Source organism: Terrapene carolina, unplaced genomic scaffold (assembly GCF_002925995.2).
Source record: "Terrapene carolina triunguis isolate 2854851 unplaced genomic scaffold, T_m_triunguis-2.0 Scaffold69, whole genome shotgun sequence".
Taxonomy (NCBI): domain Eukaryota; kingdom Metazoa; phylum Chordata; order Testudines; family Emydidae; genus Terrapene; species Terrapene triunguis.
The window spans coordinates 4,409,901-4,436,125 of NW_020664420.1; the positions used below are offsets into that span (position 1 = coordinate 4,409,901).

Genomic DNA, 26,225 nt, shown 5'->3' on the forward strand with positions numbered 1-26,225 from the left:
CCTTTTCATGTTCTCTGTATGTATAAATATCTTCAGTCTGTGTGTTCCACTCTATGCATCTGAAGAAGTGGGCTGTAGCCCACGAAAGCTTATGCTGAAATAAATTTGTTAGTCTCTAAGGTGCCACAAGTACTCCTGTTCTTTTTGCGGATACAGACTAACACGGCTGCTACTTTGTAACCCATTAAAATCAAAGGGACTTGGGACTTAAACACTTGCTTTAAAATATGTGCGTGTGTAAGTATTTTTCTGAATAGGAGTGATTTGCCTATGAGCACCAATTCTCACCCAACATCAACCTCACAGATCATATTAATGTAGGACTAAAAGGGACCTCAACAGGTCATCTAGTCCAGTCCCCTGCACTGAGGCAGGACTAAGTATGATCTAAACCCTCCCTGTCCTTAAAAACTTCCAGTGATGGAGATTCCCCTGCCTACCAATGGTTGATCTATAATGGATGAAGTGAGAGGGGAAACAGCTATAGCACCATAGCAGAAGTCTCATGCCAAGAGTCAGAATGATTGCAACGTAAAGAATTTTTTAAACTCTTACAACGTGGCTGTTCAGGCATCGAAGAAAGATTTTCTTTGCATCTGGCACAGCATTTCTAAGTCACGTGCATGCTGTTTCTTTTAAGCCTGTCAGTTGGTTTTAGTGCCATTCACCATGAAGTGCTGCTGACACATCAACATGCACAGCAGAAGAGATGGTGTAACCTTACATCTTCCTTTGTGAGAGATCCCAGCGTTTTGGGCAACTGCATTTCTGCCTTGAAGAGTCTCTCAAATGAGCTACTGTCAGGTTCTCTCTTTCCCCCTCTCTTTTTTAATGTACACAAGAAGCTTCTGGGGGAGTTAGAGCCTGGTCCAACTCCCAGTGAAGTCAGTGGGATTCTAGTCTTCAGTGGGAGCTGGATCAGGTCCTTAGTAAAGGGATTCGGTGTGTGGTGTTGGGGCTCAGTTCTGAACCACCATCATGTTTTTCCTAGCTGGTGCAGTGGAATAGATGACCCAGCATGTGAATGAGATCAGTGTCTGGTTGTGGAGCTAGTTAGCCGAGACTCAGTCTGGATAAGGCTGGTCCAGTCTCAGAGAGTAAAATGAAAGCCTTATCCCGTTTTCCTCAGGGCTGAAATCCATAAAACCATGGAGGCTGATGGTGAAGAAAGATTTACAAGCAAAGGCAAGTATTACTTTTGAATAGTAAGAATATTCATAATAATATACAAAAATCAGGAGTCATAGCAGAGAGGAGAGTGTAAGAAATTATCCTGGCCAGCTGCATAGGGAAGAAGAGAGGGATTTGGTGGTGATAAAAATCATTAAACGTAGACACACTCTCTCCACTAACACCTTGGAGAAGTGGAGCTGACTACAAACTCCAGTGATTAACCATAAATGACAGGAACATCCAGAGGGTGCCGTGTGGCGAAGAAGCTTACTCTGCACTCCACATATTGTTGGTGTTGATTAAAAACACATTTGTGTTCACATTTACAGAAGATGATAAAAGACTGGCAGGTCTTAAATTTTCTTCCTTATTAACCTTTTGGATTATATTAAGCAATAAAAAAGAGAGAGGTGTTTATTCAGAAGTGAACTAGTTATTCAAAATGAGTTCAAATAACACAACAAAGGGCCTGATTTGGTTCCCACTGACATCATGAAGGGTTTTTCCATTTGCTTCAAAGGGAGCAGCCTTAGGTCTAGTTTGTAGGAAGTAACACATCCTAAGTCAGGAAATTATAGACCCATCTCTGCTCTCTCTTACATGGGAAATCTGGAGTAAATCCACTAAAGTCAATGGAGATACGTTGGTGTAAATGCTGAGTAAGTCAGATCAGAAGCAGGGTATATCTACACTACAGCTGCTACAATGGCACAGATTTGGCACTGTAGTTGTGCCACTGTAATGCCATAGAATAAATGCTTCCTACATCAATGGATGGAGTTTTTCCTTCGATATAGGTAATCCACCTCTCTGAGAGGTGGTAGCTAGGTCAACAGAAGAATCCTTCCATGGACCTAGCCGTAGCTACACTAGGGGTTTGATTGACATAACTACTTTGAGAAATTATTCCTGAGTGAAATAGCTAGATTAACTTAAGTTTTAGATGTCGACCTGGCCTCAGTCTCTATCTCCTGTCTTCAGAAGGGAAGGGAATTGCTGATATATTAGATGTTTTCCAGCTTTCACAATCTATGGTCCTAAGAAATGATCCAAACCTTAAAACGAAACCTTATTTGAAGTCTGAAAAAAAAAGCTTACCTAACTCTTCTGTCCCCCCTACTTACTTCTTATTATAATGTTCCTTTTGTACAAAGTTATTTAGCTAGCAACATTGGTGCACATGACATTGAACATTGGATTTTTTGACAACTCCTTGTCCCAAGGTGAAAATAATACTGTGCAATTTGAAACAAAACGGGGTATGGTACTGTGCAGAATGGGGTATGGTCAATGTAGCAGGAATGATTCAAAGAGGAGGTGGATTTTAAGATGTTATCGTAAAAGAGAAGAAAGAGAGCTTGATGTATGTTAATTAGCAGATTATTCCTGGGATAGGAGACATGATAGATGTCTCAAAGTCTGGCATGGGGAAAGTAAAATCCCTTGCACAGATTGGAGAAATTTCCTCTTGTATAGGTAGCTCAGCCCATGTTAGTCAGTTCCTCTTTTACCACCCCCTCCCAGAGCTCCAAATAGAGTAAACCTACACCGTGTTGTTGGAAACCTGTAGTTATAGAATTGTGTTTCACTCAATAAGCAGAGTGGCCCTGTGTCATGACCACTGTCTATGCCCCCAGGGCACCTCGGAAATGAAATGTTCTGACTGAGTGAGGTTGTTTTTATTTATTTATTTTCTTCCGAAGTATTTTTAAATAAGTCAGTCTACAACTGCAACCTCTTCCCACAGCAACTCAGCCTCCTACTCCTTTCCCAGGTGACAGCCCAGTAGCGTAGTATGCACTGAATTAACCCCCTTCTAATTTTTTTTCAAGTAAATAGAAAATCCCTTCACAAAAACAGCAAGGCAAGGGTCTTATGAAGGATGAGCTGAGGGGTGAAAACATTATCTATAATGTAATTAATAACTGTATCACCATGTGTATCCACAAGGGGGCTCACTTGAAGTTGCACAAGCAACCTTAAATCTAGCAGCAGTATGGTGGGCACTTAGTGTCTCCCGAGTGTCCCCTCGTGGCCAGGGATGCTTTTGCACACTGCCCTCCCCTGTTATCTCCTTCAGAGGGTTCCTTAAACAACCTAGACACAGTCCACAGGGAAATTTAAACATTGTGGGTCCAATTTATTCAGTCCTCAGGTGCACATTGGCCCTTCAGGCCCCAACCTCAGTTCAGTGTCTCTCTTCCCTTCTTCCCCAGCCTTCTCAGCCATCTTTCCCAAAGCTGGGTCATGGTTCAACGTCTCTGCAGGAGACAGTCTTGCTCCCTGTAGCTCTTTCTTGAGGTCAGCTACAGCTTCTCAGGATTTTGTTTTCCTGAGCATCCCCTAGTTTACTGCCAGGCCTCCTGCCTCTGGCAGTCCCAGGGCCGGTCTACTCTACCAAATTATTTTGGTATAACTCCGTCTCTCAAGGATGTGAAAAATCCCCCGAGCAATGCAATTATTCCAACCTAAGTGCCAGTGTAGACAGCGTTATGTTGGCGGGAGAGCTTCTCTTATTGACATAGCTGCCGCCTCTTGAGGAGGTGGTTTAACTACACTGACAGGAGAGCGCTCTCCTGTCAGCATAGAGCGTCTTCATTAGCACTGCAACTGCACCGCTGCAGCGTTTTAAGTGTAGACCTGCCTCAGCTACTTCTTTCAAGCACCGCTTCCCTGCAGCTTACTGCAGCCTTTTAGATTGGTATCCCTTATTCCTTTCAGGGGGGAGCTCATTGTTTAACCAGGGTTGGCTTAGCACCAGCCATCCAGCCCATGGGCAAGCCACCCTGTTACACTGGCATTCTTTAACTTTTGATTGCTTGACTTTGAAACCTTAACAGCTTTCTTTTAATATACTTTTATTATATGCAATTTTCCAGGCTTTATTGACATCCTTATATTAAGTGACCCTTATTTAGCAACCTAAATCATGATTTGGAAATCTAACTTTAGGCACGTATCTGACTGTCTTGGCCAAATTATAGTTCTAGTGAATAAACATTTCTAGTAAGATATACGCCATTTTCCCTTTCAGTGTTGTTGTTGGTTTTGGGTATGTTTTATTTATTTTTTGTCTTTTTATTTTATTTTTTTTTTAGCTGTCACGACTGCACAGATTTAGCTGTGTCACAGGCATTTGTGTGTGGAGATAATATTACTATTCTTAGCCAAGTTGGCACTTCTAGAGCTAAACAAATCACTCTAATTTCCTCCTTTGTCTGAAAAAAACAAGTTTGTAAGTCAGGACTGCAAATGAGCCTTTAAAAACAAAAATGATTAAACAGATTAATCCTCCTTTCTTTTTAAATGTTAGGTCGGGCTCTTATTATTTGTGATACCATAACGAGCAGTAATTAAGCTCTGGCAAATTTTCTTCTCCAAAGTAACTTGAATTACTGTTGTACTAGCACAAAAGAAATCACCCATGCTACTAAACATTAGCCAAACTCTTTGCAGAAAACAATTCATTCAAATCATTTTACCTCTTTTGCTCACCACTTGATCTTCTAACAGATTTTGAGGTTTACAAATGTGTTCATTTTGGCCCCATTTCAGGAAAGCTTCCTTGTTCGTGTACAGCCTAATTTCAAGAATACACAAAAAATTCAAGTAAAAATGTGCTTAAGTGTTTCCCTGAATTGAGGCCATAACAAATAATCAATGAGAACTAATTAGATGGGCACCTTGCAAGAGAGAGACCCCAAAACAGTCTAGTGTTTAGGACAAAGCATGGACTTGAATCTGGTGCAAGTACATAGAATCATAGAATCATAGAATATCAGGGTTGGAAGGGACCTCAGGAGGTCATCTAGTCCAACCCCCTGCTCAAAGCAGGACCAATTCCCAACTAAATCATCCCAGCCAGGGCTTTGTCAAGCCAGGCCTTAAAAACCTCCAAAGAAGGAGACTCCACCACCTCCCTAGGTAACGCATTCCAGTGCTATTCTGGGGTGAGTTGCTCTAGCTCTCTCATTTTTACCATAATGTCAAAAGGTCTCATTTATTTGTTCCATATTAAACCAAATTTTGGGTCCTCTATTTTGTGTGTGCATGTGTGTAATGAAATTCTTGTTTTCCTGCCATCCCTACCCAACCCAGACACCAGACTGTGATTGATAGCCAGGTTCCTACTTCCCACTTGCACAAGATGGAAAATAAATGATGACAGTTCTTTCATTGTTGCATCTTAATTCCCCATCCAGGATGGCTGATATGTTAGGAGGAGAATATGTAACCAAGGCTCCACTCACTTTACCCCCTCTTCCTTCTAGGAAGGGAAGTAAGATCTCAGTGGCCTTTAACCCCTGGAAAGACATCTAGCCAGGCTGCTAGTCTCCTGAGACCACAATCTAGCATGCTGAACAATGTTGTCTCATTGTTCTCTTGTACAATCATATTGGTCTGTCAATGTCCCTCTTGTCTTAGGCCCAGGGCTTCTCTACACAATCAAATACTTTGGACTGCCAGGGATGTTAATTAGCCAATTGGTTGTAATTCATAGCAAATTAACTCCCCCAGAGCCCTAGTATTTAATCCTTTATATGCTATTGATGACTGAGATAGTGCTTAGTATTTCTGGTTTTAGAGGACTACTTAGCACGATCTCAGGTCTGGTCTACACTAGAAAATTAGGCCTGTATAACTACATTGCTCAGGGAAGTGAAAAATTCACATATAGTAAAGCCAACCTAAGTCCCTGTGTAGAACAAGTCTTCCATCGACCGAGAGATGTGCTGGCCGCTGCTTCCCGCAGCCCCCATTGGCCTGGAATGGCGAACCACGGCCAGTGGGAGCTGCGATCGGCCGAACCTGCGGACGTGGCAGGTAAACAAACCGTCCCCTGGTGGGCCACGTGCCAAAGGTTGCCGATCCCTGACCTAGAGATTGCTGATTTGGCTTGGTATACAAATTGCAGGACGTTATATGTATAATTGCCTACATGACTACTTACTCTTTCCAACAACATATCTTTTCCTATTTAAAAACAAAAACTAGGAAATTCAATGGCAACAAACGAGGTTAATACAGCATTAAGGTTGCAGCATTGTATGATATCCCCTTACAGAATGTTGAGTTGAGCAAAATTCTGAAAACCAGGAAATGCACAGTTAAGTTTACTGATGCACCCTTAAAATGCTCTCTTTCAGCAGTGCCCCAATATGCCCTGTTTACACACACACACACACACCTTTACTTTACCAACACCACAATTGCTGAAATGCACAAGTTCTTCACCTCCTTTTACAACTCATTCAGAGGATTCTATCTAAGCCTATTGAAGGACCAAAATAAAAAAAAAATGGAGGGGGAGGGGGCGGAAAGTACTGCCCATCTCACCTTCCTGCTGGTGCCTGCAGCTGGCAGTAGCCAATGGGAATTATTTGCACACCTTCCAGCTGAAGTCAGTAAGTTAGGTGTTATTTGTGCCTACACTAAACAGTTGAAGCAATAGTTGAGCCTGGTTGGTGAAAGTGTTTGTGATATGAGGACACATGCAGATTACTTTGAGATGCGTGAGAGCGCGGTGATTATGATATACGCAGATCCATATTTTTCACCCTCCACTGGGTATGACCCAAGGGAAGAGGTGCTTGTGTACTTTCAGGATCTAGTATGCATCATTTCAGCGCAGAATTGAGTAGGGTTTTTCAGCAGCAAGGCATTGGGCTTTTCTTACGGATGATATTGGCAGCACTGAGGTGGAACATGAGAGGATTTTAATGCTTTGATGATGGCTAAGTGAAAGTGCAGGTTGTGAAGGTATCCTGTGAGTAAGAGTAAGAAAGTTGTAAAAGGCTGAGAAGTGATTCTCAAGTTGTACACGTGCAGCCAATTCCTCCAGAAAGAATACAAAGTGTGTGAGTGTAGACCAGGATCCAGCCCCTTCTGAATGTTAGTGCCAAGGGCCAGTGAGAGTATGTGCATATTGAGGCACCTCTCAAAGAAAAAGTGGCATGGGCTTTTTTCTTTTTCTTTTTTGTCCTTTAATATGGTTAGATGAAATCCTGTGGGAGAGAGCACAGCGGTAGCAAAAGGAGATGAAAAGCTTTTACATTTCAGCAACTGTGCGGGTGACAAATAAGAACGGCCATATTGTGTCAGACCAATGGTCCATCTAGCCCAGTATCCTGTCTTCCGACAACGGCCAATGCCAGGCGCTTCAGAGGGCATGAACAGAACAGGTAATCACCAAGTGATCCATCCTCTGTCCCCAGTAAAGGCATGTGTGTTAACGAGGCACATGGGGGCATTGCTGAAAGAGAGGGGAGATAGTGGTGCATGGGCGAATGTCACTGTGCAATTCCTGGTTTTCAGAAGTTTGTGTTTTGCACAACACAGTGTTCTGCAAGGGGCCAACATGTCACCAAGCAACCCTACCTCTGCACTAACATATTCAATGGCAAAAAAAAATAACATTGAGGCCCAAAGTGTCCAAGCAAATGACTTTCCCTGCCAGCTGTGTTTTTATCATGTATTTACTGTGTAACCTACCCCGCTGCACTGTGAGAGCTGTGGCACATCAGTTGCTAAGTGATTGGTAGCATTTTGTCTATACCATATGTTCAGAGGCGTAGCAGTAAGTGCTTCAAGCTCTAGGCCCCTCAGGCTCAAGACCTTGGTGGATTCCTGAGTATTCTTGATATTTCAGATCAAAAGAAAGGATTCCATTACTAGAGCTACCAGAAATAAAAGGTGGAAGGTCCCTTGACATGACGCTTTAATGGCCGTACACTACAAAGATATACCTGGTTGTTCACAGCTCAGACCCTAGGGGCAGTCTAGTCCAGAGGTATGAGAGGGGACACAGGCTGGTCTCACCCTTCCACACCATCCTATTGCCTTCTGGTCAGAGCCCTGTATCCTCTTGCTATGGCTACTGTTGGATCTCTGCTAGCAAAAGGGTGTTTCTCCATCCAGCTCGTATGCCCTTCAGTCCCCATGTTCAGGCAGCCAGCTATCTGGCCTTCCTTCTGCAGACAGCTCCCAGGCTGCTACCTCTGGCCAGACATTCCTGATCACATACAGCCTTCCATTCCCTCTAGAGCCTGGTACCTTCCAACTTCAACTAGTGGCTGGAGGTTGGACTGGGGATTAACACTGGGCCCAGTAGTGAGCCAGTAGCAGATTCATTACAGCTGTTTGTGTGCTTGGTCTGTTTAGTCACAGTTTAAGGTAATATGCATGCATATGCTTTGATTATGAAATATAGAAGTATTGGAATGACAGATTAAGTAAGCATAACTGAACAGTTGTTAGAGCGGGGAAAGCTAATAATAGTGTTTCTTTGCATGAGACTGAAAATTGCTAAATAAAATCCCACCTGTTGTCTTGGCAGAGAGAAAAAATATACAAGATGTATTTTGTTTTGGCAATGGAGGAGTAGCATTGAAAGAGGTTATTGCAATGTCATAAGGAGAGATCTCAGGATAGAAAGAAGTGAGAAAATGCAGTGGAAAAAACCCCTTCCAGCAAATTATCATTTCTTATGGAATGAGATCTAATTAACAGTTAATGCAACAGAAAATAGAGATTTTTAAAAGGATTCAGACCCTGGGTCTGTATTGCAGCAGATGGGAGTGTCTGGCTCAGCAAGACAGTGTGCTGAAGTCTTGAGCTGTCAGGGGAAACAGGAGCAGGGGTAGTCTTTGCACATTGGGTGGCAGCTCCCAAGGGGGTTTCTGTGATCCAATCCATCACAGTGGCGTAGTCGGCAGGATGCGAACCTGCGCGGGGAAACCCCAATGGATTTCCAATCCACTGTGACGGGTTGGACACTCCCGTCTGCTGCAACACAGACCCAGGGTCTGAATCACTTGCCCCAAAGCTGCAAGTTTACCTGAAAACAGCTCACAGAAGTGTGCTTGTCTTTAGCACTCAGATGCCCAACTCCCAATGGGGTCTAAACCCAGATAAATCCGTTTTACCCTGTATAAAGCTTATGCAGAGTAAACTCATAAATTGTTCACCCTCTATAACACTGATAGAGAGATATGCACAGTTGTTTGCTCCCCCAGGTATTAATACATACTCTGAGTAAATTACTAAATAAAAAGTGATTTTATTAAATACAGAAAATAGGATTTAAGTGGTTCCAAGTAGTAACAGACAGAACAAAGTAAGTCACCAAGCAAAATAAAATAAAATGCGCAAATCTATGTCTAATCAAGCTAAATACAGATAATCTCACCCTCAGAGATGCTTCAGTAAGTTTTTCTCAGACTGGACACCTTCCAGGCCTGGGCACAATTCTTTCCCCTGGTACAGCTCTTGTTACAGCTCAGGTGATAGCTAGGGGATTCTTCATGATGGCTCCTCTCCCCCTTTGTTCTCTTCCACCCCTTTATATATCTTTTGCATAAGGCGGGAACCCTTTCTCCCTCTGGGTTTCCACCCACCCTCACTGGAAAAGCACCAGGTTAAAGATGGATTCCAGTTCAGGTGATATGATCACATGTCACTGCAAGACTTCATTACTCACTTGCCAGCACACACACATACAGGAAGACTCACAGGTAAACACAGCCATCTGCGGATAATGGTCCTTGTTAATGGGAGTCATCAAGATTCCAAACCATCATTAATGGCCCACACTTTACATAATTACAATAGGCCCTCAGAGTTACATTTTATATTTCTAGTTTTAGATACAAGAGTGGTACATTTATACAAATCAGATGATCATACTCAGTAGATTATAAGCTTTGTAATGATACCTTACAAGAGACCTTTTGCATGAAGCATATCCCAGTTACGTTATATTCACTTATTACCACATTTTTCTAAAACTATCCCAGTTACATTATATTCACTTATTATCATGTTTTTATAAAACCATATAGACTGCACAACGTCACAGAGATAATTGTAGGTATTTCTAAACTTAATTCACTTTCTTGAAGCATTGATGCCAGCAAAACTTTATCACCCAAATGTTAATTAAAAATGAACATTAAAGGGACATGAACAGGGACAAAGTAGATTTGTTTAAAAAAAACCCAAAAAAACATTCACACAAAATGCTTTGAAGAATTTTCCCAGATTGACTTTGTGCTCCAGCTCGCCAATGATTTGGTTATGCTGGTTATGTCTCTATTAGAAGTGTTGCCATTTATTTAACAAAAGTTATTTAGGGAAAGTCTGCAGAGATGCATCCTATAAGACTTTTATCTTGGCCTTCACCAGCTGCTGAATGAAACTGTTATGCTGGATCATGAAGACAGAGGTGGCCTCTAACATATACAGACCCTGACCCATTCAGAGTTTTAAAGGTGGACTCCAAGATCTGGAAGTGGATTTGGTACAGGATAGGAAGACAATGCAGAGAATAAGCACTGACATGATGTGATTTACATTGCCTAGTAGCTGGGTTGCTGCATGTTGGACCAGATGAAGCTTCAGCACATGCCTCGTGATCAAAGCCAGGTAGAGCACGTTGCAACATTCTCACATGTAGGTGGCAAAACCATGAATCACTGCAGCTAGGTTTGCATCTGAAAGGAAGGCCACTGTCACTCTGTCAGACAAAGGTAGCAAAGGGCATAACTATAGCTACTATTAGTGTTGAGGAACAACAATAAATCCAGTAGTACAGGTGTATTGTGCACTGCTTTGATGACCAGATAGCGCGTAGACTCAAATATCTACTGTGTCCCCTTCCACTCACAAAATAGTCTATAAAATGCTTTAGGGTCCCTCATCATGAAAGGCATTTTTAAAACATAAGCTATTACTATTGTTAACCGCAGCAAAATGGTAACGGTAGGCAGTGGATTCCCCCCCACACCCTGCACCAACTACTGAGATAATCTGTTCAGAGTTCCACAGTACCAGTGACTAATGGGGGTGAAAGGAAGTTCAGCAATTATTTCTTCATAGCAGTCTACCAGACCAAAAAAAATAGAGAGTATAGACTTGTGTTTTAAGTATCTCAAAGTCTCTGCCAGACAGCATGGGATATAGCTTGGAAACATTCCAGAGATCGTGATGAGATGACTGCACAGAAAAAGAAAAGAAAAGGAACAACCCTCAGCGCTGCTCTACACTACAGAATGACTTTGATATAATTCTGTTGCTCGGGGGTGTGGATTATTCACACCCCGAGTGACATAATTATACCAACCTAAGCACCAGTGTAGAGAGTGCTATGTTAGCGGGAGAGCTTCTCCCAGTGACATAGCTACCGCCTCTCACAGAGGTGGAGTTAAGCCGATGAGGAAGCTCTCTCCCATCGTTTTAGAGTGTCTTCGCAAGACGCTCTACAGTGTTGAAGCTGCACCACTGTACATTTGTAGCGTAGACCTGTCCTTAGAATACAAATTACTTCAAATTTAGAGAACCTGGTCTCACAGACGTTAACAGCTGTGAAAGAAGAAGTCCAAAAGTTGGTGGTGTGGGTACATAAAATCATAGAAATGTAAGGCTGGAAGGGAACTCAAGAGGTCATCTAGTCCATTTTCTCATGCTGAGGCATGATTAAATATACTAGACCATCCCTGACAGGTGTTTGTCTAACCTGTTGCAGAATTCCCATTCCTGGAGGCTTTTAACAACCTAAACTGTTCCAGTGGTTAACTACCCTTAGCTATAAAGATTTTCCTCATCTCTAACCTAGATGTCAGTAGTTGCAAACTAACCTTATTACTTCTTGTCCTACCCTTGGTGGATAAGGAGAACATAATCCTCATTATAACAATCTTTTATATAACTGAAGACTGTTACCATGTGCCCCCTCGGCCTTCTCTTCTCTAGACTAAATGCATCCAATTCTTCCAACCTTTCCTCACAATCGTGTTTTCTAAACCTCATATTTTTGCTGCTGTCCTCTGGACTTTTTTCCAATTTCTTCACATCTTTCCTAGATTGTGGTGCCCAAAACTGGATATAATACCTCAGATGAGGTCTCCCCAGGGCTAAGTAGAATGGAACAATTACATCCCGTGTCTTACATATAACATTCCTATTAAAACACCCTGGAGTGATATTTGCCTTTTTCACAGCAGCAACATAATGTTGACTCTCATTCATGACTACCACTAAGTTCATAAGGTAATAAGGAAGTGTTATTTACTCCTTCACTAACACAAGAACTGGGGTCACCCAATGAAACTAATAGGCAGCAAGTTTAAAACAAACAAAAGGAAGTACTTCCTCATGCATTGCACAATCAACCTGTGGAACTCCTTGCCAGGGGATGTTATGAAAGCCAAAACTATAAACAGGGTTCAAAAAAGAACTAGATAAGTTCATGGAGGGTGGGTCCATCAATGGCTATTAGCCAGGATGGGCAGGGATAGTGTCCCTAGCCTTTGTTCAGCAGAAGCTGGGAATGGGTGACAGGGGATGGATCACTTGATGATTACCTGTTCTGTTCATTCCCTCTGAGGCACCTGGCATTGGCCACTGTCGGAAGACAAGATACTGGGCTAGATGGACCATTAGTCTGATCCAGTATGGCCGTTCTTATGTTCATCTTGCCCAAATTCGGGTCAAAAGAATTAACATCTAAGCCTGAATGTTCCAAAGACAGCTAGTTAGGATCAAGAGAACCTGCTCAGGTGCCATACTACAGATCTGGATATTATCTGGGCACATGGCACAGTGACCCCCTAGAGTTTTAATGTAACCACACAAATTCAATTAATGAACACAGCATCTGATAATGTTCAGTTTAAAAGCGTGCTCTCATGAGTTCCTAGTGTGAAAAAAAGATGCAATCACGGGCACGGATTATGTAAAGATTTATACATGAAGCCAGTGAAGCTAGTCATGTGCTGAAAGATAAACAAGTATGTAATTCTTTGCAGGATCAGGGCTGTAGTTAGTAAAACTAACATCTTTGGTGTCCGGCTTCCCAGCGAGGCCAAGGGCTGAGCGAAACATAAGCTGGCCTTGTAAACCAAGAGGTATTCTCTCCTGGTCCGAGTGGAGGCACACTGAAGGGCATTGTGGAAATTCTTGAGCTTGAATTGCAGGTGCCTACATGCTGGGGGCCAATAGGAACAATGTATGCAAATTCTTCAATCACTTACACTCTGGCAGCTTTTAACACCATGACCATGTCTATGTTTAATTGTGTTTGAATTAATCAAATCAATATAATTTAAATTAAGTGCCCTATTAAATCTATTCTTAAGTGGTACCAGTTGTTATTGTATCTCTTGTACAGATTAATCTGTTTTAATTAGATTAAATGTTTATCTATGACAGATTTTAAACCTCATTAAAGGCCAGATCCTCAGTTAGTGTAAATTGGTGTATTTCCACTGAAGTCAGTGCAGATATGCTTATTTACACCAGCTAAGGATCTGGCCCTTAATGTTTTTCCATAATCTAATTGCAACTAAAATACATACACTGCCTATCTTTATTAATCTAACTACTTAAATATAAAACAGCATTGGTATTAAATTGGTCTTTAGTCATGCATTTATTGCCCTGATTAAAGATAAGAATTAGAAACCTAAGACCAAGATTTGAACCAACCAACCAACCAACCCACCGAAAACACACTCTAACCTAAAGAGATTCTCCAAAGGTCATGATTCAGCAGATTTGTCAAGCATGTGACTGATTTTAGCTCCACTGCAGGAGGCACGTAAGTATACATTTGGATTGCACAAGAGATGCTTAAAAAAATTCACTGGAGGCATCAGAAAGGAAACCTTATTTAAAAATAATAAGCTCACTTTTAGTAGTGTTGTTTCATATGCTTAATTTTAATTGCAGATTATTCTTGTTCTCAAATCATTGATAGATTTGAGAGAGATGACATACATCATTAATTTCATTGTGTAGGGGATAGCATTTCAAACAGTAGCTTTGCTGACCCAACTCCTACAGCCGGTCTGATTGTTATGAAATGGTGGTTAAATGGAAACAGCGTTAAGGAACATTGGAGCTAATGTTACTGTCATATTATTCAAGGCATTTGGAAATGTATCTTTAATGACTTTAGTATGAAAATGTCTTTAACAAAAGTCTTAGTGTTAGCCTTGGTACCCTGGCCGAATTCCAATTTGGGTAATTGCATTCTGCCTATGTAACATTCCCTTAATAGCTTAAATTGGGTAGTTTTCTTTCTCACTGTTTGTTATAGTCTGTTTTGTCACGTTGCTTTGTACTGTTAAACCATTGTTCTATTTCTTCCCAGAGGTGGCTGCATTTCATTGGTAGGTGCAATGATTCCTGTCTAAGCATTTTTAATATAGCCCCATGAACAGAATTAAGACCCAATTCTGCAAGGTCCTTAAGCATGTGCCTAACTTTAAGCATGTGAACAGTCACCGCTACTCATTTTATCCAGCTGTGTTGAACAGAAAGTTCATTCAGGCCCTGAACCTGCAAAAACTTATGCACATGAGTAAACACACTGAAGTCCAGTGGACTACTGACATAGTTAAAGCTGGAGATTGGCTTAGGTGCCTTATGCAATTGGGACCTAAAGAAGCATATTTCCATCTTGTAAAAAACATGACTTTTATTTCTGTTGTATACCAATAATGTAGATTTTACTCAGAAAACCATCACATTATCCGGTGCTCGTCTGTCTTCCTGAAAGGAGATTGATAGGCCCTTCATCTAATATCCTCATTACTAAGCTACATCAACGCTATGGGCCTGGAGTGTGATTCCGCAGCTCCCACACACATACTTGCAGTAGCCCTGTGAGACCTAGAATGAGTATAAGTAGCGCAGGCACAGTACCGCAGCAGCAGCATTCATCGATCTACCCCAAGTACATGTACGCGAGCAGAGGAAATCACACCCCTAGCTTGTAGATTTAGCCTAGAGGAAAGCTTTTGCTGGAGAAAAGATTCGAAGCGTGTCCTCATTCTAATCTCTAGTGGCAGGGAGTTCGACAGACAATAGCCCAGAATGTAGGTCAGCTGAGGACATCCTGTCTGAAGTGTGAAGAGTGTTTGCTGACTGCTGTAGAGGGGTCATGGAGGGAGATGTTCTCAGGCAGATTGGTCCACACTTCCTAGAGGCTTTAAAAAAAAAAATGAATCAGAACCTTGATTTGTGTTTGTCATAGCACAGGGAGACAGTATTGGCCACTGAACACTTGCGTGATCCATTTTCATCTGGCAGGGAGGCTGTTCCAGGTTGGAGTTTCTTGGTGGCCTTTAAAAATAGTCCCATGACTGAAGACTGGAGTACTGTAATTAGGTCCTAGTGGAAAGGAATGGGTACAGTCTTAGACCTAATTATCTTCAGCATATAAGATTGAGCCTTGTACTCCCCTATATAAGGGATTCCAGTGAGGAGAAGCATCTTCTGAGATCTGCCCAAGGGGCATGAGCAAAAGCACATTGATGTAGTTTCACCCATTCCTTCTAGGTTTAGTATTTTATGACCACTGACGTCAATGGCAGCTAATAGATCTAACAACATCAACACAGATGTTTGCCCACTGTTCATGGTTCTAAGGAGATCCCTCACTATAGCAGTCATTTGGAAAACAGCCTGAACCTTGCAAAAAGTAACAGGAGTAGAGCTGGTTGGGGGGAAAACACTATGATTCAAAATTTTGAAGTTGCTTTTGTTTCTCAGGGCTTGAAGTTCATCATAAATGTTTTTGTCAAAATGGTTTTTGCTAAACAAAAATGTGTGCTAGCCATGTTGAGGGGGAAAATAGAGCTTAATTTGTCCTGAGGCTTGGCAGGGCTCAGCCCCGGCATCTCTTCAGTCCCTGGCATGCAAGGTGTGACCTCTTATGTACTGGACATATGACATCACACTGTGCGGAAGACACCATTGTTATTGGTTGAGCTCCAGCACTTTTCTTCCCAAATTAAGCACTAGGAAAAACCCACTATGAAACACTGTGAAAAAGGAAGAGTCTGATTATTAAAAAAAAAAAAATGTCCACCAACAAATGATTCTAATAAAAAGCCATTTCTCAATTAAAGAACTTTTAACTCAAAAGATTTTGACCAGGTCTAGTCCTGAGGGGGTAACATTTTCAAAAGCACTTAAGTAGTTTGGTAGCCACAGTGACATTTTCAAAAGAGACTTAGGCATATTGAAAATCAACGGGATTTGGGCTTCTCAGTGGCTAAGTTACTTTTGAAAATGGGACTCTGGCTACCAAGCCATTTAGGCACTTTGGAAAGTTTTACTTGAGATCTTTATCATCTCATTCTTCTTCTTTTTGGAGTGAGGCATATCTAGCATCAGTGCTATCAGCACCTCTTCCTGTATCACTCTGGAGTTTCATATAAAGTCTCCCATCCAAATGTTGACCACACTGTTCTTCCTAAGCTTCCGAGACCTGACAAGATCAAAATCCAACTTTCTGTAGTTCTCTAATATGTATATTATATTGTTTCAATCATCTTCCACTGCTCAGATGGCTGAATTTATTGTGACACTTGACATATTTATAACTGACCAGAAATACATATTTTAAAATCTCAATATTAATAGCATCATTTTGGGTTTTCACAAGTCAAAAATGTAACATTTTAGAGATGGTCCAAATTTTAGTGTTCAACAGCTAGACCCCAGCTTTCATAATATTTATACCAGGAAGGGCTGAATCTAGGAATTTGGTGTGGCCTAGTATAGACATAAAGGTCTATTTACAATATTCAGATCTTGGTCCAAAGTTCCTCAAACTGAAGGGATATTTGGATTTCTGGTTTTGTTTCAGGCCTATCTCTAAATATTTTAGATCAGGAAGGTTACTAAACTTACTAGTGAAAGACCATTATGTCAGGAGTATGACCATTTATCCCATCAAATAATGCAAGCCTGAATGCCCAATAAAACATGAACTTAGATTCAGAGAACTACAGAGATAACATAAGAATGGCCATACTGGGTCAGACCAAAGGTCCATCCAGCCCAGTATCCTGTCTACCGACAGTGGCCAATGCCAGGTGCCCCAGAGGGAGTGAACCTAACAGGTAATGATCAGGTGATCTCTCTCTACTGCCATCCATCACTACCCTCTGACAAACAGAGGCTAGGGACACCATTCCTTACCCATCCTGGCTAATAGCCATTAATGGACTTAACCTCCATGAATTTATCCAGTTCTCTTTTAAACCCCGTTATAGTCTTAGCCTTCACAAACTCCTCAGGCAAGGAGTTCCACAAGTTGACTGTGCGCTGTGTGAAGAAGAACTTCCTTTTATTTGTTTTAAACCTGCTGCCCATTAATTTCATTTGGTGACCCCTCGTTCTTGTATTATGGGAACAAGTAAATAAGGAAAAGTTATCTACTTTCTCCACATCACTCATGATTTTATATACCTCTATCATATCCCCCCTTAGTCTCCTCTTTTCCAAGCTGAAAAGTCCTAGCCTCTTTAATCTCTCCTCATATGGGACCCATTCCAAACCCCTAATCATTTTAGTTGCCCTTTTCTGAACCTTTTCTAATGCCTGTATATCTTTTTCGAGATGAGGAGACCACATCTGTACGCAGTATTCAAGATGTGGGCATACCATGGATTTATATAAGGGCAATAAGATATTCTCCGTCTTATTCTCTATCCCCTTTTTAATGATTCCTAACATCCTGTTTGCTTTTTTGACTGCCGCTGCACACTGCGTGAACGTCTTCAGAAAACTATCCACGATGACCAAGATCTTTTTCCTGATTAGTTGTAGCTAAATTAGCCCCCATCATATTGTATGTATAGTTGGGGTTATTTTTCCCAATGTGCATTACTTTACATTTATCCACATTAAATTTCATTTGCCATTTTGTTGCCCAATCACTTAGTTTTGTGAGATCTTTTTGAAGTTCTTCACAGTCTGCTTTGGTTTTAACTATCTTGAGCAGTTTAGTATCATCTGCAAACTTTGCCACCTCACTTTTTACCCCTTTCTCCAGATCATTTATGAATAAGTTGAATAGGATTGGTCCTAGGACTGACCCTTGGGAAACACCACTAGTTACCCCTCTCCATTCTGAAAATTTACCATTTATTCCTACCCTTTGTTCCTTGTCTTTTAACCAGTTCTCAATGCATGAAAGGATCTTCCCTCTTATCCCATGACAACTTAATTTACATACGAGCCTTTGGTGAGGGACCTTGTCAAAGGCTTTCTGAAAATCTAAGTACACTATATCCACTGGATCCCCCTTGTTCACATGTTAGTTGACCCCTTCAAAGAGCTCTAATAGATTAGTAAGACATGATTTACCTTTACAGAAACCATGTTGACTTTTGCCCAACAATTTATGTTCTTCTATGTGTCTGACAATTTTATTCTTTACGATTGTTTCAACTAATTTGCCCAGTACTGATGTTAGACTTATCGGTCTGTAATTGCCGGGATCACCTCTAGAGCCCTTTTTAAATATTGGTATTACATTAGCTATCTTCCACTCATTGAGTACAGAAGCCGATTTAAAGGACAGGTTACAAACCATAGTTAGTAGTTCTGCAATTTCACATTTGAGTTCTTTCAGAACTCTTGGGTGAATACCATCTGGTCCCGGTGACTTGTTACTATTAAGTTTATCAATTAATTCCAAAACCTCCTCTAGTGACACCTCAATCTGTGACAATTCCTCAGATTTGTCACCTACAAAAGCCGGCTCAGGTTTGGGAATCTCCCTAACATCCTCAGCGGTGAAGACTGAAGCAAAGAATTCATTTAGTTTCTCGGCAATGACTTTATCGTCTTTAAGTGCTCCTTTTGTATCTCGATCGTCCAGGGGCCCCACTGGTTGTTTAACAGGCTTTTTGCTTCTGATGTACTTAAAAACATTTTGTTATTACCTTTTGAGTTTTTGGCTAGCTGTTCTTCAAACTTCTTTTTGGCTTTTCTTATTATATTTTTACACTTAATTTGGCAGTGTTTATGCTCCTTTCTATTTACCTCACTAAGATTTGACTTCCATTTTTTAAAAAGATGCCTTTTTATCTCCCACTGCTTCTTTTACATGTTTGTTAAGCCATGGTGACTCTTTTTTTTAAGTTCTTTTACTATGTTTTTTAATTTGGGGTATACATTTAAGTTTAGCCTCTATTATGGGGTCTTTGAAAAGTGTCCATGCAGCTTGCAGGGATTTCACTCTAGCCACTGCACCTTTTAATTTCTGTTTAACTAACCTCCTCATTTTTGCATAGTTCCCCTTTCTGAAGTTAAATGCCACAGTGTTGGGCTGCTGAGGTGTTCTTCCCACCACAGGAATGTTAAAAGTTATTATATTATGGTCACTATTTCCAAGCAGTCCTGTTATAGTTACCTTTTGGACCATATCCTGTGCTCCACTCAAGAGTAAATCGAGAATTGCCTCTCCCCTTGTGGGTTCCCGTACCAGCTGCTCCAAGAAGCAGTCATTTAAAGTATTGAGAAATTTTGTCTCTGCATTTCATCCTGAGGTGAAATGTTCCCAGTCAATATGGGGATAATTGAAATCCCCCACTATTATTGAGTTCTTTATTTTGATAGTCTCTCTAATCTCCCTTAGCATTTCATTGACACACTCACTGCCCTGGTCAGGTGGTCAATAATAGATCCCTAATGTTATATTCTTATTAGAGCATGAAATTACTATCCATAGAGATTCTATGGAACATGTGGATTCACTTAAGATTTTTTACTTCATTTGATTCTACATTTTCTTTCACATATAGTGCCACGCCTCCCACCCCACATGGCCTGTTCTGTCCTTCTGTTAAATTTTGTACCCCAGAATGATTGTGCCCCATTGATTGTCCTCACGCCATCAGGTTTCTGTGATGCCTATTATATCAATATCCTCCTTTAACACGAGGCACTCTAGTTCACCCATCTTATTATTTAGACTTCTAGCATTTGTGTACAAGCACTTTAAAAACTTGGCACTGTTTATTTGTCTGCTCTTCTCTGATATGTTGGATTCTTTTTTATGTGAATGTTTCTTGTCTGATCTGGCCCCTACTTTATCCTCGTCCATCCTCTCCTCCTGACTAAAACCTAGAGAATCTCTATCAATAGACTCTCCTCTAAGAGAAGTCTCTCTCCGATCCACGTGCTCCTCTGCATTCCCACGGCTTTCCCCCATCTCTTAGTTTAAAATTTGCTCTTCAACCTTTTTAATGTTAAGTGACAGCAGTCTGGTTCCACTTTGGTTTAGGTGGAGCCCATCCTTCCTGTATAGGCTCCTCCTATCCCAAAAGTTTCTCCAGTTTCTAATCAATCTAAACCCCTTTTCTCTACACGATAATCTCATCCATGCATTGAGACTCTGAAGCTCTGCCTGCCTACCTGGCCCTGCACGTGGAACTGGAAGCATTTCTGAGAATGCCACCATAGATGTCCTGGATTTCAGTCTCTTCCCTAGCAGCCTAACTTTGGCCTCCAAGACGTCTCTCCTACCCTTCCCTATGTCATTGGTACCGGCTCCTCCCCAGCACTACACATAAGTCTATCTAGATGCCTCTAGAGAACCGCAACCTTCGCACCAGGCAGGCAAATCACCATACGGTTCTCCTGGTCATCACAAACCCAGCTATCTATGTTTCTAATGATTGAATCTCCCATTACTAACACCAGCCTTTTCCTAGTGATTGGAGTTCCCTCCTCCGGAGAGGTAACCTCAGTGCGAGAGGATACCCCAACACTATCTGGAAGGAGGGTCCCAACTATGGGAAGGTTTCCCTCTGCTCCCGTTGACTGCTCTACTTCCCTGGGCCTTTCATCCTCCTCAACACTGCAGGGGCTGTCTGATAGAGGGTGAGGGGAATAAAAATCTTTCCTAACACAAATATCATTGCAAGTAGTGACTTGCTCAAAATTCATCTATAGATAACATTAGATAAAGAAATTAAATATAGTGAACTCCTGTTATATGTAATGGAATATTCTTAGTGGGATGATTGAATTCACATCCCTTCCTCCACCCTATATATATAGATATATAGCACCTCAAGAGTTACATGTATTTTACAGAATATTACACAGAGCACTGTTGTTCAAGGTCTCAAGCTGAGCATTATGCTACAGCTGGATTGTCACCATTAGGCTTTTGTCTCAGTCTGATTTAGGGAGAAAGTCGATGATCTGGAAAGAAATGTGAAACTCTTTAGATGTTTCTCAGAGTCCCAAAACTAATTTCACTCCTATTGTTGCTTTGGATTTTCTAAGGAAAAGGAGAGGGAACACATGGGAGTGACATGCTAAAAGGTGAAAAGGAGATTGGCATGCATGTGAACACAGATGCTAATGAACTAGAGGACAGCACTTTAAACTGTTATATTTTTCTATACCCAAGTTACATCATTTATTTAAAGTGCAATTCTACTATGTATAAATGGCATCCTGGGTTTCCATGTTTGATATGTAAGTAGATTCCAGGGCAAATATGATCAGTTTACAAAACCTGCTAGCTGTGGATCTGAGTGGATTAGGCTCCTTTAGATTGAAAAGGGTTATACAAATGAACAGTAATATTTACCTTAATTTATTAACAATCCTGGTGCGTTGCTCTTTGATCCATGCCTATTCTGGGTCAATAATTCTCAACAGTACCATATGGCACATGCTGCATAAACTCCTAACATAGCAGAGGAAAAGGAGCAGGAAGAAACTTCACTTACCTGCCTGAACTCCTCAAGATCTATTTTGTTTCCCACCAGCACCAATGGGATGTCATAAGTGTGCCGGACACGATAAATGAGCTCCTTAAATTCTGCAGCTTCCTGAAAGGATTGGCGGTCTGTGATGGAATAGCAGATAATGAAACCCTCTCCACCTCGCATATATTGGTCCCTCATGGCTGTGAATTCTGCCTGCAGAGTAAGAATGACATGCTCTATAATTTAGTAAACAAAATAATCCGCCTATAAATAATGGACATGGTGAGAGTTTTTCTAGGGTAATTTTAGATTGATTGTTTAAATTTTGCTAAGCACTAGTTAATAAAAGTAGTTTTCCTCCAGGGACCAAGACAGCAATTTGTCTCTGGGTAATTCACCTCCTAGTTTTTCCTTAGGCAATTTCTTTTTCACAGATGAGCAATCTTATATTGATTCCTGATATTTCTTAGTCATGTTTTTCTAGCTTCTTCCACGATATCTGTATGTTGGTGTATGCTTACTACACATTGGATAGCGACAGACCAGAAGTGAAGAGCACCTGGATATTATTACCTAAAGATAGCAATTTAGACCTGTCTCCTGTCTATAGACTTGATCCAGAGCCCCGTCATGTCCCGTTGACTTGAGTGGGCTTTGGATTAGTCCCTAGAAGACTTGACACAAGAAAAACATACATAATACATACATACATAATAAAACTTCTATTCTTCATCTAGCACCTCAAAAGGCACCAGTTTCCATTCCAGTGTAGGACACTATCACTAAAGATGGGTGAGCTACTTTGAATAAAATAAAAATTGTTCCAAAAATCTACCCCAAACTCAATGGGACCTTTTTTGCCACATTAGCATTTTTTAAAGATAGCTTTTGGTTCAGAACCATATGCCTTGGTCTTGCTCCCGTTAAAGTTAATGGGTATGAACTCAGAGTACAACATTTGGAAAATCTTAAGCTTTGCTGTTCAAAAACCAGATACAATTATTGCCACCCGAGATTGTTTTTGGTTTTTTTTTAAACAACTTTCATTTTCATGTGCCTTTGTTCTTCTTGATCACAGCCTGGAATAAAAGTGAAAGGACCCCAAATCCTACGACAACAGTTGGTCCAAATGAGAATTCTCATGACAGAACCTGTTCTCACGAGATTTCCATACTCAAGAGGCTCTGATAAAGTTCAGCATACACCTATAAATGTTGGAGAGCCTCTGTAAGCTGAACCTTTTACCCACCCGAGAATTTAAATTAGGATTTTCAAACTTGTTTAAGGGAGGAAGGTCCCTAACTCTCACTGAAATTCAGTGGGAACTGTGCACCTAAAACCCTTATGCCCCTTTAAAATTATCACCATTAAGCATCTCTAAGGTATTCAACTAGGCCATATGGATTACCATCATCCACAATTGATGGCTCTATACTTTTTGACCATTATCCGCTATTGTGGTCCATCCTTTAATCAAGGAGTTTCTTACATATTTCAGAATACTTTATCTCCACATGGGAAAAGCTCATACACTTACCTCCACATTAGCAGATTAATAGGTGGCTTTTTGGTGAAATACTGTGTCAAATTTACTAGAACTTGTCAAAACCTGAAATTTCCTTCCAAGATATTGTAAAACCATTAGATATTATATATTGTAAAAAGTTGAAACATAGTGCTTCAAAATAAAATCTTTCAAGATTATCAAAATGAAACATCTTCATAATTTTTTCATTGCAAGTTTTTGTATGTTCACAAATGTCCATTTGACAATAGAGAACTGCTGCATTGGAAAATGTTTATCAGCTCAATATGTACATGTGAGCAATCCCACAGAAGCCAATCAGGTTTCTCTGGTGTAACTAAGAACAGAATTTAGCCCATAGACTTCTGCTGTGATGAACAAACTACTTAAAGAGGTAAATACAGTATATACCTGTTACTGGAATAATATGAGGGCCATTTTTTTTTCTGATAAGTGGGAGTTTGGATAATTGAGGGAGCAGGAGTCATTCAGCAGTGGAGGGCTTCCCCTGTGGCCAAAGGCTCATCCTCTTTGCAGTCGTGGCCAAAGGTCTCTGCTCTGCCCCACCAGGACCACAGCCTCCCTCCCTGCAGCTGCAGGGAATTTAACATCACTGGCCCTGTGGCAGCACAGGGAACCTGCTGCAGCTCCATTATGATAGCCCAGCTCACTCACTCTCGACATGGTGGACTGCAGAAGGCTTCATACACCACACAGGAGCCATTCAGCAGCAGAGTGGCCTCCCCCGTGGCTGGGGACTCGTCCTCCTCTTAGTCCTGACCTGGGGTCTCTGCTCTATTATCCAAACCTCCACATTATCTGAATCCCTTCCTTGTCCTCCATGAATCTCATGCTTGGGACAGGGAAGGGATTCAGAAAATGGAGGTTTGGGTAATAGGGTTTCCAATACACAGGGGTACACTGTATTATACAAGTGAAACCCCAGTTAAGCTGTGGGAGCTGCCACACACATCTAGGAGCAGAACTTGACTCAAACCATAGGCCTTAGTCCTGCTCCCATTGAGGTTGATGGTAAAATTCCCCAATGACTTCAGCCAGAAAGGGCCTGGGCCTGGAGTGCTTTATTCAGGATGACTATTCAGCAAGGCAAGTTTGCTGCTGTCATTCACTCATTCCATGCATTTTCTCAAAGCCTGTCTTTCTACATCCCCTCTTCTGCCCTTTGTTTTGAGACATGACAGTACAGTAAAGTTATGTTATGAAAGGATACAAATTAGTTTATTCTGCTTAATCTGACACGTTACTGCAGGTATATGTGTTGGACTAACTGCCAAAACACCTTTCGTGCCATGCTTGCAGTGATCCATTTTAGCATGCATTAATTATTCTATGCAAATTGGATTGCGGCAGTCCACCTGTTAATTTGCAGTTTTTCTTGGATTTTGGATGCTGGTTTCCACATATTTCCTTCTCCCCTTTGGCATGGCTGCTAATTATGGAGTCAAGGCTAAGTTAAAAACAAAGTGACCTTTCTTAGATTTTCCCACTGGTTTCCTTTAATTCTGCCTAGTCACTCAGAACCCTGAGATTAGAAGCATCTTCTGGACCTGAATATAAGACAGTATATACATTTTGGGGCACAGGTAATTTATGATACACAATAAGAGACCAATGCTAAATTTTACTAGAGTTGGGACCAAACCAAAATCTATATCTGATCTCCTGGAGACACTGATGATGTTTTAATTCAAGTCCAGATCCAATATCCATTGCTTACTCCATCTCTACAATGGAAAAGTTCAAAAATCTTGCATTCCAACAGGTCTTGAATTTGCAGATGTTCAGAGATGGATCAAGCTCTAAGCTTTGTGGATCCTGAAGTCGTTACAACTATTCAGTATTTTCCTTGATTCATTTATAAACTAGATAACAATACCTGTGTTCTGTACATCCTGAATGCTAATACCTCTTAAATGTTTTCTGCTGTAAATGTGTTTTGTTGGTTAATTTTTCCAGGAACATTACTGATGCCATTTGTTATCCATGAGGAAAAAAATATTGAACATTTCCACATGGGTAAGTGCAAAACAGAAGAGACTAGAGGAGGTCACATATCTTCAAATTTCTCAGAATCAGACTGAAGATTTGTCATGATTTGCAGCTTGACATCAGTTCTAATACTTATGTACTATAACTAAGAGTGTATTGAAAAATACAATAGAAAAGTAATTCCATTTCAAATGATTTCCTATTTGGAATGAGTGAAGTGGTCCAGGTAAAATAAACTCCAGCTAGAAACAAGCAAAACTTTTCTAAATTTCAAAGAACACCACATGATTTTCCTTTAATTTTCACACAATAGATTGGATTGGGGAATGGTGTGGGGGGGAAACACACACACAGATATAAACCCCCATGCTTCAAACCACTTTATAACTAATGAAGTCAAGGAAGAAAATTTCCCTGTGGATAAGTTACACCATAATGGAATAGTCTAGGGCTTCTTGCACCTTCCTTTGAAACATGTGGTACTGAACACTGCCATAGACAGGATATTGAACTAGATGGATCTCAGATCTTATCCAGTCTAATAATTTTTGCCATGTTTCTGGTCCAACCAGAATATATATATAGACTTCTGGACTCAACTGAGACCCAAATATCTAAACTTCTGTGGCTGTTCCCAGAGGAAGGAAGAATACAAGGAATCCATTCAACAGAACTTAATGTTGCTTGCAAGACACAACTTTAAATTGCGGCGTCTCAAAACTGTCTCCTCTGAAAATGCATGTGGAACTTCCCTGATGCAAATAAGGACATAAAGTCAGAATGAGGGGAAGTGCTGTTACCCAGCAAACAAATGGCACCAAGGACTCCTTAATCTCAGTCCAGGGCTTTATTCACTAGGCCACACTATCAGGAGTTAAATAAGAGAAGACCGATCAAAAGCAATCTCCAAGACAGTACAGAATGTTTTGCTCCTTTATTACTGTAGCAACTCTGAGGACAAAATGGCTGCTTCCACAGAAGTGGAGCTCTTA

The 26,225-nt window shown here is 40.9% G+C and overlaps 1 protein-coding gene across 1 annotated transcript in view; it reads right to left on the bottom strand.

Moving 5' to 3' along the window:
• Positions 1-26,225, bottom strand: part of RIT2 (Ras like without CAAX 2) — a 257,074-nt gene that overhangs the window by 100,762 nt on the left and 130,087 nt on the right. The window contains exon 4 of the mRNA XM_024192874.2: positions 21,720-21,911. Coding sequence (XP_024048642.2) covers positions 21,720-21,911 — 192 coding nt within the window. The remainder of the gene's footprint in view (positions 1-21,719; positions 21,912-26,225) is intronic.